The following is a 13,382-nucleotide window of genomic DNA, read 5'->3' as shown; positions in this document are numbered from 1 at the left end:
TCTTTTATTAAATAATAATAATATTAAACATAAATTTAACTAAATTTATTTATCTCTTTTGTTTAATTGATTTCTTTTTTAACTCTAAAGTTTCAACCTTTGGCAATTTAAGTCTAAAGTTTCGATCTTTGGTATTTTAACCCCTTTGATTAATTTGATTTTTCACTTTTAATTCAAAAGTTTTGATCTTTTACAATTTAACTCCTCTAATTTTTTTTACTTTCAATCCAAAGCTTTTCATCTTTTGCAATTTAATCTCAACATTTCTTTTACTTTCAACTTTAGTTTCTTATATACTTTTCATCTTTCATAAGTTTCTTCTATACTAATAAACAAAAACCCTTTTTTGACACGTGTCATTCTCTGGTAATTTTTTTTTACTTTCAATCCAAAGCTTTTCATCTTTTGCAATTTAATCTAAACATTTCTTTTACTTTCAACTTTAGTTTCTTATATATTTTTCATCTTTCATAAGTTCTCCGTTTAATGTGTCGTTCTAAATTTCCGACTTAACACGCCGCAACGTGCGTGTGGGGTTCAACGTTTTTCATCTATTTTTTTCCTGTTTGACATATCCGTCGCAGCGCATCTATTTTTCCCGTTTTATAGGTCTGTCGCAACGTGCGAGTCAAAGATCGACTTAGTTATTTTTTTCTCGGTTTTACACACAGGCTCGTGGTCATGTGAGAAACATTTGTCTTTCATCTAACATGATATATAACTATTGAATCCCCCGCCACATTGCGGCGGGTGGTAAATCTAGTAATTATAATATAATAACTTTGTTCTAGTTTATTTAAAAAGTATATATATCCAAATTAAATGCATAGAACTATACTTAATTGCTGCGTTGAAAAATTGAATTGCATGATTTGGACAACAAATTGGAAATTTTACACCTTTTTTTTTCGTCTTAAGGTTCCAATCATTCCACATTCGTACCAATATAAATACTCCTACTACTCTCTTCATCCACCACACTCACACACACCAAGCCTTTGAAGAGTAATCAAAATATACTAACAATGGGCAAAGACGTTGAGGTTGGTGGTCATGAGTACGGTGCAAAAGATTACCAAGACCCTCCCCCGGCTGACCTCTTCGACGCGGAGGAACTCACCAAGTGGTCTTTTTACCGAGCCATCATTGCTGAGTTCATTGCTACCCTTCTCTTCCTTTACATCACCGTCCTGACTGTAATCGGCTACAAGTCCCAAACCGACCCCGCCCACAGTGCCGACCAATGTGGAGGTGTTGGCATTCTTGGTATTGCTTGGGCCTTCGGTGGCATGATCTTCGTCCTCGTCTATTGCACTGCCGGCATCTCAGGTTGATAACTTTCCGAGTTTCGCCACTAGTTATCACCAACTTTGAATCACTGAAATTCCGTTGGTAAAAAAGTTTTTCATTACTGTAATTTTTTTGGCCAGTAAAATATTCCGTCGCAAAAAAAAATCGTAATTCGTCACTAATATATGTCGGTAATCTGTCGAAAATTGAATTAGCGACGATATATTTCCGACATACTATTACTAACGAATTTTCTATGAAAACGTGTAGATATTCATTTGTTTAGTAGTGTGTTCATTTATTAACTAGTTAATTAATAATTAATTTGATAATAACGTTGGGGTTGACTTTGACTAGGAGGACACATTAACCCTGCTGTGACATTTGGGCTGTTTTTGGCTAGAAAGGTGACACTCCCAAGGGCGTTCATGTACATTGTGGCTCAATGCTTGGGTGCCGTATGCGGCTGCGGTCTGGTGAAAGCTTTCCAAAAAACTTACTACAATACTTATGGGGGTGGTGCCAATGAGCTCGCAGACGGCTACAGCAAAGGCACCGGCTTGGGTGCTGAAATCATTGGCACATTTGTCCTCATTTACACTGTCTTCTCAGCCACTGACCCCAAAAGAAATGCTAGAGATTCCCATGTCCCCGTAAGTAATGCTAATTATTACTAGAAAACTGGGTATTTGCGACTAAAGTTTGAAAATAAAATCACAATGGTCACAAATTAGTTGCTGCTATTAGACTAGTCGCAAATTTTGGCCTATTTAAACTCAGGAGCAAATCAATTTAAAAAATTGGTCGCAAATCTGTCGCAAAAACCAAAAAACTGAAAAGAATAATAATTTAAAACACTCTTTGTTTTTGGCTTTTTTTGACATATATAATTGTTCGGATTTAAGGTATTGGCACCTCTCCCTATCGGATTTGCTGTATTCATGGTTCACTTGGCCACCATCCCAATCACTGGCACTGGAATCAACCCTGCCCGTAGTTTCGGTGCTGCAGTCATGTACGGAAAAGACAAAGCCTGGGACGATCAAGTAAGTTATAACATTATTCATCTCATGTCTTGCACCATCTTGATCAATGTTTGTCCCACAAGTTGATCAAATATGTGAACTTTGTGCAGTGGTTGTTCTGGGTGGGACCGATGATCGGGGCCGCCATCGCAGCCTTCTACCACCAGTATGTATTGAGAGCAGGTGCAGTCAAAGCTCTTGGATCCTTCAGGAGCAATGCTTAGGAGCCAGAGCAAGAAGTTTGCAGTTATTTCGAGGAAATTGTACAAATGTATTTGGTATTTGTGGCACTTGGTTTTTGAATGTGCCACTATATCCATTTAGTCCCTTTTGTTTTGTTGTAACTAAATGGTGTATTTGCTGCCCAAATAATAAGATGAGGTTTTGTTGCAGTATTTCATATCTTGGTTATCTTAATAATATGTCATTTAAAGCTTGTAAACCTTGATATTTTAAAATTTATTTACAACTATATGTGTGTATGAAGAAGTTTTTTTTTAAATAAAAGATTTATAAAATACCTGTAATTAATAAATGAACGAATAGACTCTAGTTTTTTTTCTAGAAAAGGTATTTGTGAGAGTGGTTTTTTTTTTAAATCTGTACATGTTTGTTACAATTTAAGCAGGAGAATTCAGCCTAAAAAACTAGTTTAGTGGGTGATAGAACTCATTTGGCATATAAACCTCATATTTGTTTCCCCTACAACCGATGTTCAACATGTGTTATACCTTGCAATAGTTTAGATCTTCCTCCTTAAGAGTCAACGTGAGTGTGGCTTCAATACCACTATTACAACCCAAATATAAAAACAGAATCCAAATGACTAATATGATGGATAAGAGAGCTTATTTGGTCTATAAACCCAACGGTTGTTGCTTATACAACTAATGTGAGACATAAGGATGGCAAAAATATCTGAGCCCAACGGGTATACCTGAAAGCCGACACAAATGGGACGGGTATACCCGATAGAGATGGGCATAATACCCGGTTCCAAACCCGGACCCGTAGAACCGACCCGGAACCGGTTCCAGTTCGTACCCGGTACATAGGAGAACCGGGTCTAGGTTCAAAAAACCCGGTGGTTCCTACCCGGTTCCATTTTTTCTCATAATAAATGGGTAGTACCCGGTTCCGAACCATACCCGGTTTATACCCTTACCCGGTACCCGGTTCCTCCAGTATACCCGGTATTTTTGTTACCGTTGGAACCGGTTCTAGCCGTTGCAAACTCTTTAATATGCATTAAATGCCTAATATATCCGTTTGAACCGGTTTCTATCCGTTGGAACCGGTTACTAGCCGTTAGAGCCGATTCCTATATAATGTTTTCAAATTTCAATTTTTTAACTCACCAATCATCTTATTCTTCTTATATCATTTTCTTCTAATTCTTCTAATACTTTTTTACAATGGCTTCAAAGACATCTAAAACCACAAATTCCCCATCCGTCAACTATGTTCCTACAAGTCAAACCGCTCCATATGTTGTTGGAACATTATCACATAATCGCAATGCGGAAGTATGGTGCAATTGGGACTTGGTCGAAATGAGTGACGGTTCGCAAAAGGCCCAATGTAAACATTGTGGCGCCTTGCGACTTTAGCGAAGCATGCTAAAAAGTTTTGTAAAGCTTTAAAAGTTTTGACACCCGGTCAAGTTCAACTCTCAAAAGATGGTACAATATTTCGCTGTGAACAAAAAATAGCTCGTAACCGGTTTCTGTCAGTACCCGGAATAACCGGTTCCAAACTGTACCCGAACCCGGTTCGAAAATACCCGTAACCGGTTGTATAATAATAATAATAATAATAATAATAATAATAATAATAATAATAATTATAATAATAATAATAATAATAATAATAATAATAATAATAATAAGAGTAAAAATAATGTATTTAGAAATCCCAACGTATATCTTTTAACAAACTAATGGGTATACCCGATACCTAGCGAGTAACTATCCGAAAAATACCCGGCTAGTAATTACCCGACAAATACTCGACAGGTATTGGGTCGGGTACGGGACACGATTTTATAACCGGGTATGGGTATGAGATTACCAATACCTGACCCGAACCCGACCCATTGCCATCCCTAGAGACAAGTCTCATATTTTGCAATGGTTTCAGTGCATAACAAAGTTCATCGTATCAATATAGTAGTAATAGTAAGTGATCCAGGGTAAACTTGTTCATAAAGTGGTTTTGGATTTGATCCTTAAATTCTTGAAGGCTTGAATCCAAATCCAACTTGTTAATAAAGAACATTGACAACTCAAAAATTTCGCTTACGTTTGTTAACTCCATGTGTATGGAGAAAGTCTTGGTCAACAAAGTGGCTCCGGTGTTAATATTTGGCATGGTCGGCCTTACTTTGAGCAAGAGTACTAGAGTTCCCCAGTTCCCACGCCGGGCATTGAGGTGTTGTAAAATTGAGATCCGAATAGTCTAAAATCACTAAACTTCCATTAACGACATAACAATTACATATACTCAATATATGTTTTAAGATTGTCAAATTGTAACAAATAGGACTATGATTCTCAAATTGCATTAGTTGATTGATGCCATTAATAATAAAGACTACAATAACTAGCATATCGGTTATTGATTATCCTAAGATAATTGGGTTGACCAAAATGTTTAATAACATACATCAAACAAGTGCATGCTTCTTTGAGTTTATTATTCCGAGTATTTTGAACCTCATTGGTTCTTAAGGGCGAAGCCCCTAAGCAATGGGGTTTTAAGGGGGCAACGCCCCCTTGGCAGGGTCCGGGTGCGGCACTCCCTAGGAAAGGGTTGGCTCACAAATTCATCACACACATACTTGTTCTTGAAAATTTTTGATTCTATGTTTTTTTTTTTTAAAATTTTAATTTCATTCCAATTAACACGGCAAATTACATAAGAATAGCAGGTAATCTACAAGTGATTACCATGACTCTTAGATTAATCCAGTTTCGTTCCAAGTCACCAACATCATTTCTAGTACAATTACATATCAATGTCTGCTTCATTCGATATGTAGACGTAAAATCAAGAGTTATTGCCATTCAAGCGAAAAAACATAAATATTGTAGTGTCCTAAATATGTATATAACTTGAACACCTGCAATCGAGCACGACACAAAAAATTCACCTCGATTTCTCAACGCCTCTTTCTCTTGTGTTATCCTGGCATGAATCTGACGACTCCAGATCGAACCGAATCTAATCACCACTATATCACAAAATGAGGCTACCACGGTTGGTCTCCACTCCATAGATACTTGTAATCTAATTTTCCAGTTGTGGGCCATTCTTTAATATTAAATCTCTCTTAAATTGCTTGTTTATCATTTTGTAGGTCTAGCGTTTTCTTTTACATGTTTGTGAGTTTTGCGAGTTTACAAATTGACAAATTTAAAGAGTTTACATGTTTATTGGATATGATTCTGTGTTTACAAATTTACAAGTATTACGAGTTTTCATGGTAACATGTTTTGATCTACGAAGTGTGTTATGTATGATCATATGGTGTTTACTCTATTTAGTGATTGTTTTGTTTACTCTACGAAGTGTCTGTTATACTTTGCCCTACGGACCTCCTGTCATGTTGGTTATACCAAGTGTCTTGTATGTTATATTTTCTCTAGAGAGTGAGATACAAAATTGCAAGTGACAAGTTTTTATGTTTTCACAAGTTTCATATTTATATTTATCTTTTGTTTTTCGCACACTGAGAGTTAAACAACTTTAAAAACTTTAAACTAAATATAAGTATTTAAGATTATTTATTATAAATATTGAAATATTGTAATGTTTTAATCAAAATATCATTATGTTTTTTTATCTGATTTCTACTTATACATCATTCCTAATCGGGTTTGAAATGTTACAAATTTAAAACCATACACTCGTCAGGAAACTTATTGGTTTGGTATTTCTTTACTTGCTTACATAAGATTCAAAGATGAATGAGTGGCTACTAATTATGCAAGATTTATGTCCTTTAGTCGTATGTATGTATTCTTATAGGAAAAAAGTAACAAGTATTTAAAGATTAATGAGTGGCTACTAATTATGCAAGTGTCCAACATTTCAATGATCATTGTCCAAAATTATAATTTCATGATGACGCCACACCGACCAGTTTATAATTTATACTAGTCTTTCATCACGTGTATTCTATTCTATTCTAAACAATGTTCATGCACTGGGAGAATATTCTTTTGGGAAGGGAAAATTACCAAAGTGGCCGTTTGACCAAGCCATTTTCCAAAATAGCCATTTGACCGGGCATAATGCACCCTCCCATCAAAGTGAACTCCCATATTTATGCACCTTCAATCCAACCACCAGCTAGCCGACACGTGTCCCTGAAGCCTGAACCGGCTTTATGCCGCGTCGCCTGGCAGCCGAGCCGCTTCCCCCCCAAGCCAAGCCTCTTCACCGCCTGCCCACAAGTACAAGCCATGCCGCCTAATTTACAAGCCAAGCCGCGTAAAGTACAAGCCGAGCCGCGACAGTTGCATTTTTTTAAAAATATCAAAATATATAAAAAAACATCAAAAAAATATCAAAAAACATTAAAAAAATATAAAAAAAAATCCAAAAATATCAAAATACTCTTTCTCTCCATATATTTAATAACTCGGTTGAATATTGTGAATAATAGAATTCATTTTTTATCTCTTTTTCTCTTTATTTTTTATCAATTATTAATTTAATAATTTAATATTTTATTAAATTAAATAAACTAATATTTTAATAAATTATTTTTTGGTTAACAAGGTTAGTAGAAAACTAACCTAGTTAGTAGATCCTTTAATACATTCAAAATAACCTAGTTAGTCCAAGTAGGTTAGTTTTTATAAAAGAAACCACTAACTGAGTTAGAAAACTCAGTTACTTCAGTTAAGAGTCAAAAAAAAGAAACCAAAAGGGGGTCCTTCTGTTCGGACCGGCCCTATGCGTGACTCGAACCCGCGCCGCTATGTTACAATCAAAGTGTCTTAGCCAGTTTTTCCTCCAGGCAGGAGCTGATAGGATACCCAAGTTAATTCCTTTTATATGTTAACTGAAACTTTTAGAATAGCTAGTTATCGGAAATTTATATCGGAAATTTGTATATATTTTTATCAATAAGAGTTGAATTAGAAATAATAAACATTATACTTAAATCAATATTATACAAAACGGGCTTATAAATTCTAAAAATATTACAATATTAAATCCTAAAAATATTACAATATTACACAACCTACTTATTAAATCCTAACAATATTACACAATCTACTTATTAAATCCTAAAAATATAAAACTACATAGCATTAAAAAAAAAAAACTACAAAGTAAGATAAATATTAAAGTGGTCAACCAACTTAAAATCCGTATTCTCTTCGTGCCTAAACTCGACCCTCGCGATATATACCCGATCATCGTGGCTCAACCCAGCCGCCGGGACACGGTTGTAGTAACGTTTAAACCGATCCAACTTCGGTTTAAGATCACGCCATTTGTGTTGACACGCGTTTAAGTTGTGTCGCGCGTTGCCGACGTGCTGTTGATAGTGTTGAAACGCTTGCCCCCAGTACGCGGTTTGTCCGCGTTGTAAATTTCGTTTAGCGTCAACGATAGCTGTTACTAATGCTAGTTCTTCTTCTTCTGTCCAATTAACCATCTTGTGTTTTTTTTAAGTAACAAACTTGTGAATGGTTTGGGAGACTAATGAATTGTGGCTATTTATAGCCAACATTGGCCACCCCACACCGCTACCCCACACCCCCCCCCACACCGCTACCCCACACCCACCCGCCCCCCACACCGCTACCCCACACCGCTACCCCACACCCACCCCCACCCCACCCCCCCCCACCCCCCAACCGCGGTAATAGCTATCCCCCACCAAAGAATTGTGGCTATTTAAGGTTTTTTTTATGTTTTTAAATATTAAAACTTAATAGGTTAGTTAAATTAAAGGGGTATTGATAGTTAATAAATAAACTAAAATAGAAACTACGAGTGACGAAAAACTCGGTGCAAACTCGGAATTCAACTATTTATTTAATTTTAATTAGAATATTTAACTCTAATGAACAACATAATACAAGACGAAAAAAACCCAGCTAAATAGTAACAACATCTTCACGCGTGTATACTTCACCGCCATTGTTAACGCTTCGTCTTGAAGATGCCTAATTTCACTTGCTTGATTTGCAACGGTCACATGTTGTTGTTCATGCATGAAATGTCGAAATACATCAATAGCTCTTTGGCACGAGGGCCCCTCTGCCCAATCCACAAACCCACAGCCTCCTCGTCGACTGATGCAGCAATAGAATTTTCTTCCCGGGTTTGTAGCGGTCCAAGAAGTTTTTATAATTGTTTGCGATCCACAATTCCTGCATAGCACCATTTTGCTAAGTGTCGTTGATTTTTGGGTATTTTGGGGGGGGGGGTATATATAGGTGGTGGTAGGTGTAATAAGGGACTATTATTAATTTTTTTTTTTGGTATTATATTATATTATAGCAAAAATAGTAGAATAACATATTTTAAACTTTTTTTTAATTCAAATACATAACAAATCTAATGAAACGGTGTCGTTACATCACTATTACGTTCAACACTCTGAATTATTTTTTCAACACTCGACTCTCCTTCTAATTTTGAATCATAGAAAAGCATAGCAAGGTGCCGCCTCATATTGCTAGCCGTTACGTTGGGGTCTTCACCGTCATTAATCCGCTTCCCGTTAATTAGCTTTTCCAGGAAAATGCAAACCCATACCCCACAATCTCCTAAAGGCCCTGTTTGTTGAGGCACGTTGTGTGCAAAAGTAACATGAAAGGGGTAAGTCAGCGGTATGGGCATTGTGGTGTAGTAACCGTGCCTACGTAGCCAATTGTCAAAGACAAAATTAATATGAGTGAGCACTTGGTCTCTTCCCCGGTCCAGAAATGGCGATTCTGCAAGGCTACAAAATATAAACATAAAACATATTAGATAATGACAAAGTAAAAAAGAAATGTTACAATTAATAAATTTTTAACTAAAAACACAAACGAAAAAAGAATAGTACCTGTCGTAAACAGTCAGAGTACGGTTAACCAGGTTGAAAACCCCCAGAAACCAGTGTGTTTGCGGTATAAGCAAAGGTACATACACCTATATTTTATTTTTTAAAATTAATAAACTTTTACGGAACTATGTAAATAAAATTAAAATTAAATTAGAAAGAACCTCATCAACTGTAGTAATTGCTGGAAAAGGTTCCACGACCCCGGTGTAATAACCCTTGTATGTTTGTTCAGGGAGAGTCGTTCCATAAAAATACATTTGGAAATATGGTGGTAAAATACTCCAACGGGCATTACGATCTCTCGATTCATACAAGTGGATCATCCAACCAAAGATATGCTGTTTAGCAAAAAATCAAATAATATTTTACTTTTGTTAGTAAACAGATAATATATCTAAAATTCCTTACATCATCGCTCAACCACCCCTCGTTATCGTCACCTAGCAGTGCTGACCAGAATGACGGACCTACGAATCCACCCGTCGTTAATCGGAGCTGGACATCGCCACTACTAGGATACCAACTCCTAATTTCAGCGATCTTTTGATCATCTGTTTTTCGCTTCCTTGTTTGCCCTTTTTTTCAAATGTTTAAAAACAACAAATGGTGATAGCACACAGGATGAGGGCTTGACAAGCCGTTCAGATCGCCTCAAATTGACCAACTCCGGATCAGCATTCTACGAGAAAAAGAATATATAAGACTAGACAGTTGAAAAATTATATTTTAAAAAATTTCATTAGTTTATAACTTACAATATCTTCTTGCATTAAGTTGAAGCTCGGCACACGATAACTATTATCGTACACTTCAAACTGGTCGGCTACACCCTGAAATTATAAATTTTAAAAAATGTCATCAGTTTATAAATTATTAATTATTATGAAAAATTTATAAAAATAATAAATTAAAAAAATTCAAGTATTACCTTATCACTAAAGTTAACTTCTGGCATGGAAAATGGAGTACTAGCAGGAACCGGCCGAACACCATGTAAACCCGCAGAACTTAACATGGCAGTTAACTTGTGGTTGTTTTCATCCATCATCAAACTTAACTTGTGGTTGTTTTCATCCATCAGCAACTTAAATTTTTCAATAAGTTCGTCATTAGAACCAACCCCATAAGAAAATTGACCGGGACCAAAATTTTGTTGTGGAATTTCTGTTCGGTCTGGTGCCGGGGAAAACGGTTGTTTCGGCTCATTTAAACCGAAAATATTATTATACACCTCATTTAAATCTTCAGGCCGTACTTGAGCTGTCATATGTGACCGTACATCAGACGACGTGTCAAAACCATACAGTTGACGTTGGGTATCCAAATAATCTGAACTGGCAACAAACCACTCAGTTCGCATCTCAGCATCGGTGGGTAGTATGCACATAAGAGGTTGGAATTCAGGTTTCTATATTTTGCGATACAAAAAATTATAAGAACAGTTACCTAAAGTAAATAAATATGTTTTATAATTGTAAATTTAGTGAAAATACCTTAATAGCATTACGGAGATATTTCTCCACACCTTGCTTCTGGTACTTAGTTCCGGCTCCCCAACCTAAAAATCTTGGAATCGTCTGTACTTGAAATAATTCGGGTTTTGCTCGAAATTCTGGAAAAATCTCCATGATCCACATCTGCACATAAATGGGTATAATCTGTAATAATTAATTAATCAACATATAACTGTAATAATTAATAAGATGAAAGTGCTACCTTGAAGGGCCAGACGAAGCCTGTTAAAGAAAAACCAACTGTATCTTTTTTTTGTCGAATGTACATATTATAAACATTCGTAACCGTGTTTTCCCAAAAATAGTTCCCCCATGGATACTGTCTAAATACCACCAGATCGTCTACAAGGTGTATCAATCTATCATCAAAAACATTAGTTCGTTGAAGTCCCAAAAAACCTAACCCTAACAACATCAAAAGACAAATCCTCGTTTGATCATCTGGATCTAATATCCGGAGAACAGCGAATTTTTCTTCAACCATTGCCATGTTAACACGCTTTTTGACATTGAACACTCTCCGTTTGAAGGAATCTTCGTGATCCTTTGGTGTCCACTCTGTGGGCCCAAACTCTAACCCGGTAATTAGACAGAAATTTTTAGGGGTAAACATTAGGGTTCTTCCGGCAAGCTTATAAGGAATACCAAGATGCGGTGTAGGTGTATTTTCTTGAAGACTTGCAACTCCGACTAAAAGCTTGCTATCACATACTCTACTTTTTATATCTAAATAATTACCAAAACAAGTTTCTCTGATATATGATACGGTTTGTTCGGACATGGCATCCTTCAATCGATCTATAACCGACCATTTCTGTCTAACTTTGATTTGGACTTTCTAGTAATTTTAGATAAAAAAAATGTCATAATATTATCAAATAAACTAAAAATGTCATAAAAGGGAAAACATATATACTTACCTTTACAGGTGGAGGCGATTGGTATACTAGATCTTGCATCATCTGATCTTGTTGCATGTTACCTGGTCGGGTCGGGCCCTGGTAAAACTGGTCCATGGTCCATGGTCCCCTACTGTAAAACTGGTCCATGGTCCATGGTGGTGGTGGGCCTATGCGGCGGCTGGAATGGTTGTCCCAACTGTTCTTGGACTGTGGTCCCCTTGTAAATCTTTGGTTCTTCAAAACGGGTGCACGTGTGTCGGGTTCAAAAAAGACAAGAGAATTTATGACTTGGAAAGTGGGAAGTCTTTGTTTTTTTTCGTATTAAGAAGATTGTTCGGACACGTGTCAACACTGGGTGAACCGAGTAAGTGAAACGGCATATTTGTAGAGGTGAAGCGGCATTTTTAATGGCGAAGCGGCTTGGGGGTAGCGGTGTACCGGCATATTTGTAGGTGAACCAGCATATTGGCAGGTGTACCGGCTTGGGCATAGCGGTAGCGGCATAATGGGCATAGCGGTAGCGGCATATTGGCAGGTGTACCGGCTTGGGCAGGTGTAGCGGCATAATGGGCAGCGGTCATGTCACATCATCTTGGAAAGGGAAAGACATAGGTGTAGCGGCATAACCGTCAGGTATAGCGGCATATCAGACATGTAGCGGCATATCCGACAGCTATAGCGGCATATCTAGCGTAATTTATATTTTTTAATTTTTTTTATTTTACTAACATGGTAAGTTAATAAACAAAATAATTTATATTTATACTTATAAGTAATTAATTCTAAGACTTGGAGTATAAATACAACACACAAAAAAACCACTTTCTCTCATATAGTTGGAAAAAATGTCTAATAAAAACACTCAACCCGTTAACAAATCATCAAGTTGGATTCTTAGCAAATTGAGGAAGCCAAAAAACAAGAGTGAAAGTTCGTCCTCTGAATCTTCAAATGCACAAAATGCTGAAGACAACCAGTTTGTACAGAACCGTGAAAGCTTACACCTCCATAGAACAGGTAGATGGGCAATTCTAGACGACGAAACGGAGAATTGGTCGAAAGATGTGGTCACATTTTACAATAATGGAGACGCTCCATTCTGCTACTCGGCTGTTTTCTCAAGATCAATTGAGTTAGACCAAAATTTTTGGGGCACTCTGTTGGGATATCGTAGTAACGGCTACCTAACGGCTTTAGTAAATTTCGTTTTAATCTTTGTACAATATGTTGTTTTTTTGATGTTAACATATCTAAAAATTAATAAATGATGCTTCTACAGCATATTGAAGGTTGGGTTGGAAGACTGATGGCTTGGAGGAGTAGAAAACTTCAAACGGAGAAAATGCTAAACTTGCGTTGGACTATTCTACCACCACAATTCTATGAGAATTTATTAGACTCTGTTACTAAAAACGTGGCTATGTATGGTAATGGTAAATTAAACCCATTTCCTTCTTTCATCGACGTTGATTACGTTTTTTTCCCACTGCCGCTGGAAAATAGAGAATGGGTGCTGCTTCGACTTGAGTTGGTAACTCAGGAATTAGTTATATACGCATGTGAAAACATATGTGTT

The 13,382-nt window shown here is 36.6% G+C and overlaps 1 protein-coding gene and 1 long non-coding RNA gene across 2 annotated transcripts; one reads left to right on the top strand and one right to left on the bottom strand.

Annotated features, from left to right (window-relative positions):
* The first annotated feature begins 966 nt into the window (after positions 1 to 966).
* On the top strand, positions 967 to 2,710 carry LOC110868334 (aquaporin PIP2-1). The gene is made up of 4 exons (XM_022117462.2): positions 967 to 1,329; positions 1,648 to 1,943; positions 2,196 to 2,336; positions 2,426 to 2,710. The coding sequence occupies exons 1-4, from the start codon at positions 1,026 to 1,028 to the stop codon at positions 2,537 to 2,539; spliced, it is 855 nt and encodes a 284-aa protein (XP_021973154.1). The 5' UTR covers positions 967 to 1,025; the 3' UTR covers positions 2,540 to 2,710.
* Positions 2,711 to 9,393: 6,683 nt separating this feature from the next.
* LOC110866809 lies at positions 9,394 to 9,945 on the bottom strand. Its single transcript, XR_004862489.1, has 3 exons — positions 9,799 to 9,945; positions 9,552 to 9,728; positions 9,394 to 9,476 (listed from the first exon to the last, which is right to left on the bottom strand). It is a non-coding gene; the product is annotated as an uncharacterized LOC110866809 (long non-coding RNA).
* Between the last annotated feature and the right edge of the window lie 3,437 nt (positions 9,946 to 13,382).

The sequence above is a fragment of the Helianthus annuus genome, chromosome 7 (assembly GCF_002127325.2).
Source record: "Helianthus annuus cultivar XRQ/B chromosome 7, HanXRQr2.0-SUNRISE, whole genome shotgun sequence".
NCBI lineage: Eukaryota > Viridiplantae > Streptophyta > Magnoliopsida > Asterales > Asteraceae > Helianthus > Helianthus annuus.
Note: the sequence above shows the minus strand (reverse complement) of the source record. Positions and strands in the feature narration are given on the sequence as shown.

Bases quoted from the DNA above. Each gene is read 5' to 3' on its own strand.
- LOC110868334 (XM_022117462.2), top strand. From the start codon at position 1,026: ATGGGCAAAGACGTTGAGGTTGGTGGTCATGAGTACGGTGCAAAAGAT. The intron at 1,330-1,647 runs GTTGATAACTTT...GACTTTGACTAG, and splicing joins TTGCACTGCCGGCATCTCAG to GAGGACACATTAACCCTGCT. The intron at 1,944-2,195 runs GTAAGTAATGCT...TTCGGATTTAAG, and splicing joins CTAGAGATTCCCATGTCCCC to GTATTGGCACCTCTCCCTAT.